General features: G+C 53.1%; 2 protein-coding genes across 2 annotated transcripts; both read left to right on the forward strand.

Moving 5' to 3' along the window:
• Positions 1 to 96: 96 nt before the first annotated feature.
• PtrM4_043720 (GlcD, FAD-FMN-containing dehydrogenase) lies at positions 97 to 1,664 on the forward strand (the record flags this gene model as incomplete). The annotated part of the gene is made up of 2 exons (XM_066104496.1): positions 97 to 395; positions 458 to 1,664. 2 exons carry the CDS (start codon positions 97 to 99, stop codon positions 1,662 to 1,664), a joined length of 1,506 nt encoding a protein of 501 aa, XP_065959060.1.
• A 761-nt stretch (positions 1,665 to 2,425) lies between these two features.
• Positions 2,426 to 5,782, forward strand: PtrM4_043730 (Myosin-tail-1 multi-domain protein; the record flags this gene model as incomplete). The annotated part of the gene is made up of 1 exon (XM_001937319.2): positions 2,426 to 5,782. One exon carries the CDS (start codon positions 2,426 to 2,428, stop codon positions 5,780 to 5,782), a length of 3,357 nt encoding a protein of 1,118 aa, XP_001937354.1.
• Positions 5,783 to 6,000: the final 218 nt, after the last annotated feature.

Consider the following 6,000-nt stretch of genomic DNA (forward strand, 5'->3'; position numbering starts at 1 on the left):
TATCTTTCAATGGTATGCGGACCGCATATTCCTTCGTCATAAATTCTTTCAACAGCTTCTTTATCTTCACATCCACCGCATCATCATCTTGCCAATATGGATACGCACAAATCGACTGTAGCGACTCTCGCCTCGAAAGTCGCCCAGTTTAGTGCGTCAAAGACGCCCTTCCGCATATATCACGGTTCCACACTATCAACACGAAAATCGTCCCGTGAACGCAATCAGATCATCGATGTGAGCTCGCTCAACCATGTCCTACAAATTGATGAGCGCGAAAAGACGGTACTGGTGGAGCCGAATGTTCCGATGGACAAGCTTGTGGAGGCTACGATGGTCAAGGAATTGCTACCCAAGGTTGTTATGGAGCTCCCCAACATTACAGTTGGTGGCGGGTAAGTTGAGCAACAGTACACTGCTTTGGTCAACATGGCCTTCACCTAACCAGCGATGATAGATTCGCTGGCACGAGCGGCGAGAGCAGTTCCTACAAATATGGACTCTTTGATCGCACCATAACAGCTATCGAGCTCATCCTGGGCAACGGTGAGGTTGTGTGGGCATCAGCCGTACACCACAGCGACTTGTTCTTCACAGCAGCCGGAAGCTGTGGAAGTTTGGGCGTTATCACGTTACTCAAGATTGAACTCATTGACGCCAAAGACTACGTAGAGTTGGAGTACGTACCAGTCAAGAGTACGAACGAAGCTGTCGAGCAGTTTCGACGCTACCAAGAGGATGGTTCAGTCGACTACATGGATGGCATCATGTACTCAATGAATAGTGGCGTGATCATGCTTGGTCGTTTGACCAACAAATCGACACACATAATTCAGAGTTTCGACAAGGCAACAGATCCATGGTTCTACATGCACGCAGAAGACACGCTGAAGCAAATCGAGGACAACGGAGCGACATATAAGGAGGAGATTCCTACACAGTCGTACCTTTTCAGATATGACCGAGGCGTATTCTGGTCGGGACTGCGTGCGTTTAAATACTTTGTCACGCCATTCAACCGTGTCACTCGCTTCCTGCTGGATCCTTTCATGTATTCCCGGACTATGGTGCATGCATTGCATCGCTCGGGTCTGGCATCTCGGACGATCATCCAGGACTACGGTGTTCCATACGATGCAGCAGAAGAGTTTGTCAAATGGACTGATGAGAGAACTGGTATCTGGCCATTGTGGCTGTGTCCGGTAAAATCAGCGCCTTTTGATGAACGTAGTTTCTCCCAAGGAAACAATATCAAAGATGATATCCTCCTTGACGTGGGGATCTGGGACATGGGACCAAGCGATGCTCAGGCTTTCATCAAGCTGAACCGCGACTTTGAAGCAAAAGTTACAGAGCTCGGTGGCATGAAATGCTTGTATGCACATGCGTATTACACTGAGCAGGAATTCTGGGACACCTACGATGAAAAGAAGTACATGGAGCTGCGGAGGAAGTATCACGCTGAGAGCCTACCAAGCGTTTACGACAAAGTCAAGGTCGATCTCCAGGGCGTAGCGGGAGGAATAAGGGTAGACAAGCGGGAGTCGTGGCAGGAATGGGCACACCGGCAGTTCTGGAGTACATGGCCGATTGGCGGGTTGTATGGTGTTGCGAGTGCGACCAAAGGGTTGTTTTTCAAGAGCGACTTTTTGCTTAAAAAGTAACAAGACGACTTCTGGACTTGAAAACGCATTCCTGGGGTTGCCTGGGGAGATCATGGTGGATATCGTCACTCGTAAAAAGCACCGTGACGCATTTCAGACGCGTTCCCCTGACAGGGCTACCATGCCCGCAATTAAACAAGAATGATCAGCTGGCGGGAGCTTTGGCGCGCGGCGTTTACGAAGGGTTCACAGTGACGTCGACGCACGCCTCTCACAAGATGCAAAGTACCAGCATCAATCATTCACAGGTAACAAACCGGTATTCAGTCTGTTTCACGCAGCGTACTTTGGTATTGTTGACAGTGAAAACGCGTAAAAGGCGGCGGTCGCGTCGACGTCACCCGCGGGCCAGTCTGCCACTTCGCTAGCGTGGAAGCTCGCCCATGAAAATTCATTGGTCTCGATACACCGCATAGCGGGCTTGACGTAGCAAATACCTAGCCTCCACCACCCCAACCACCCCATTTCACGCACTTGCACTTTGGCGGGACGAGGCCAACCACCACCTTTTGGGTACTTTCGCACTTGGAGCTGCCTCCACCACCCCGCGCACACTCTCCACCTGGGTTGTATTTTGTCCGCAACAGATCCTGTACCCATCACGGGCCATTTGACGACCTAGCTCTTGCACTGCACACATTTTTGGACAGGTGTGTATCCGGCTTCCGCCGCATCCAAACGAACGCGTGCGGGAACTGATAGACGCAATTGAAGCTAAACATCAGCTCCAGGACACAGTTCCGACACTTACACACTCCATCATGGCGCGTCTCAGTGGCCTTCCCTCTGAGCACCACCACGAGGGTCCTGGCGACGCTCCACGCCGCAAGCGCGGCCGCCCATCAAAACACCACACGCCTTCCGAAGAGATGAGTTCGGCGGGCAAGCGCACCGCCTCGCCCACTGCAGAGATCTCGCAGACGAAGCGTATGAAGCGGATTGAAGCCGACGATGACGATGAAGACCAGGACCAGATCGCCGAGGAGATTCAGCAGTCCTTCTCGCGCTCGCAGCGGGCTGGCGAGACCATCAACGTGCAGACGCAGACCCAAACGCAGACCCGCAAAACTACCCGCCGACACTCTGAGCCCCCCGTTGCCGTATCCGATGACGAGGACGAACTCATGGGCTTTCCATCTACTCAGCCCCTACCCGGTCTGACACCCCACCTCGACCGCGTCGGTGCCTCCCGTAGCCGCTTCACCACTGCGCGCCGTGCCCGCATGTCGATGCCAGCGCAGCTGCAGATTGAGCGTGTGGACGAAATCGACGAGAACCACACCAACCACGTCCAGTTCGCACCCCTTACACAAGTCCTTGACAACCGCGCCCGTCGCCGTCTGCGCCGTAGCCACCTTAGTCAGGAGGTGAACAGCTTTGAAGACCACCAGAAGAAGGACAAGAAGATGTTCCTGGAGCTGCGCCGCCAGCTGCGGGAACAGGATGAGAAAATTAAGGACTTGGAATACCGTCTCGAGGCCCGTCGGCTTGGAGAGATCGACCTCTCTGATGCGCATGCCGATGAGCTGCAAGTTGAGCTGGACGAGGCTCGGCAGCAAATCGACGAGCTACGTGCCTCCTCGCTGTACAACGGCGACGACAACGACACTGGTGCTGCTCTTTCTGACGACGATGACGATGCCCTTGTCATGGTAAACCCCGACGAGTTGCACTTGTCGCAAGATTTGGACATGGAGCCTGTGCCCAATGGAAAATACACCGAACGTGCGCTTGAGATTGCGAGCCAGATGACGCTTGAATCTTTGCCAACACTCTCTCAGCTCAACCGCGACAGCTTGATGGAAGGCGAGAGTGTCGTAGTAGACAGGATCGACGAGCAGGTTGTCGAGCGATATGAGCGGGAACTGCAGCAGATGAGCAAGACACTGGGCGAATCTCAGGGTGCGCTGCGTGTCATCACTATTGCACTCCAGAACCTCCGCTACGTAGAGGCCGGTGCTTCCTCTATCGATATCCTCAATAACCTACGCCAAGGATTCGAGGACCTACGAGCGCAGACCGAGAAGTTTTTCCCAGGCACCACTGCTGGCCTTACAAACCAGCAGCTCCATCGCAAGGTTCCCCAGCTCTTCAGTGGTATCTTCTACGAGCTCAACGAGAAGCTGGCCATGCTCCACGATTCCCAGAAGACTGAAGTGCTTCTGCGACGACAGTATGAGGGTGTCCTCGATCTGCTGGGTGAATCCGAGGAGCGGGTGAAGGAGCTGGAGGCGAACGTCTCCACGCTCGACAAGACCAACGAGGACAAGCAGCGCGTCATCCTTGAACTTGAGGAGCGCAACACTGCCTTGACGACCTTGACCAGTGAACAGGAAATCAAACTCAACCAACAAGATGACCAGATTGCTGGCCTTGAGAATGATAATCAAAACAAGGACACCTCCCTACAGCGACTCCGCGAAGCTCTCGACAAGTATCGGGAGGACCTTGACCATGTCACGACCACTGCAACGGAATTCGAAGCTACACATCACGACATGATCGCACGCATTGAGCAAGAACATGCCACCGCCATGGAAGAGCTGGAGGCTGAGCGAGCCGCCGAGCAAGAAGGCCGGCTAGCCGCCGAGGCTGATGTTGACCAGAAGAACGAATACATACAACAGCTGGAAGAGAGTATCACTCGCATGGAGGCTGAAGTTGACAATATCACCGCCGAAATCTCCGCGCTCACACAGCGTCTGGGCGAAGAAGAAGAGGCACGCAAAGATGCCGAGCAGGACCGCGATGAACAGGTTGAGCAGGTCTATCAACATGCCAACACCATCGAGAACCTCAACGAGACCATTACTGAGCTCAGGGAACAGCTTGCTGACGCCCGTGAAAACCTGGAGGCTGAGCGTGCTCAACGCGAACAAACTGAGGCCGATCTCGATGAGGCGAAGACGAGCATCGAAGAACTCTCCAACCGTCTTCACAACACCGGCCTCCAGGCTAACGAGCTTCGGTCCAAGCTTTTTCAGCTCCAGCAGGAAAAAGAGGCCGCCATCAGTGAACTTGAGCAGGAGGCTGAAGAGCGCGAAGATGACCTCAACAATCAGCTCGCGGCCGAGACTAAGCTTCGTGAGGCTGGTGAGGACACCATCGAGCAGTTGAAGCAGGACATCTTGGACCTGCAAGCCCAAATCGCGACGCTCGATGACAACCTCGACGACATGACACAGGCTCGCAACGACCTTGAACAAGAGCGAGACGTTCAAGTCGAGAAGCTTTACTCTCAGCTTGAACAAGTAGAGACAAAGTACTCTGCACTCGAAAATTCGACCAAATCTACCATCACATCTTTGCAAGCCAACATCACGGACCTCAACAACCAGGTGCAGCAGCAGCAAAATGACATTGATGACCTCATGGAGCAAGTTGCTGAGAGAGATCGAGCTTATCTAGAGGACACAACCGCTCTCAAGGACGAGGTTGATGTTCTCAAGAACGACCTCACAAAGAAAGAGGCTGAGAACGAGGCCTACCGCAGGGAAAATGATTCGCTCTCCCGGCGTGTTGAGAACGAGGCAAATGAACTGCTCAACATTGTCGGCTCGCACAACGATCAAGTCAACTCACTTAACGCTGTCATCAAGTCCAATGAAGCTACTATCAAGAACCTGCAAGACACATCCGCGAAGCGTGCCACAGAGTTCGAAGAGATGCTTGAGGAGCGCAACAAGGAGATCACCGAGATGCGCCTTGAAGGTGAGGCTCGTGCCGAGTCGATTGTCATTCTGGAAGCCCAAATCGAAGACATGAAGGAGCGCTTCCGTCTTACCACAGAGGATAACCAGGCCACCATCGATGCCTTGACCCTTTCTCAACGACAACTCCAGGAGCAGAACGAGCGTCTTGCCGATGACCTCAAGCGTCGCAACCAGGAGACTCTTCGAGTTATCCAGGAGATGAAGCACAAGCGCATCGAAGTAAAGACCCAAGGCGTAGATCTCCACCGCGTCATCAACGGTAAAGTGGCCAAGACAAGCGAGAAGATCAAGATTGGTAAGAAGGGTAAGAAGAAGATTGCCAAGCGCCAATGGGATTCTGGATTTGGTGTCGACGAGGCCGTTGAGGACGAAGAGCTCAATGGCGAAGAGCCACTTGCCGCATAGCGTGCTGTGAGTGGTGACCATGGTTTTCAATGATAGGTTTGGGTTTGGGTGTTGGGATATGACATGCCGTCGTATATGACGGCTCTTGTTTCTCTTTTGTCTCTTGGGAACATCACTTGGGCGACAGATTGACTTGTTTCACCTGGTATGGCTACATTACGACTTGACGCCTTGGCTTCATCGATGTGTTGGCTATGATATGGTATTGGGTATTGCAT

This window comes from Pyrenophora tritici-repentis, chromosome 10 (genome assembly GCF_003171515.1).
Source record: "Pyrenophora tritici-repentis strain M4 chromosome 10, whole genome shotgun sequence".
NCBI lineage: Eukaryota > Fungi > Ascomycota > Dothideomycetes > Pleosporales > Pleosporaceae > Pyrenophora > Pyrenophora tritici-repentis.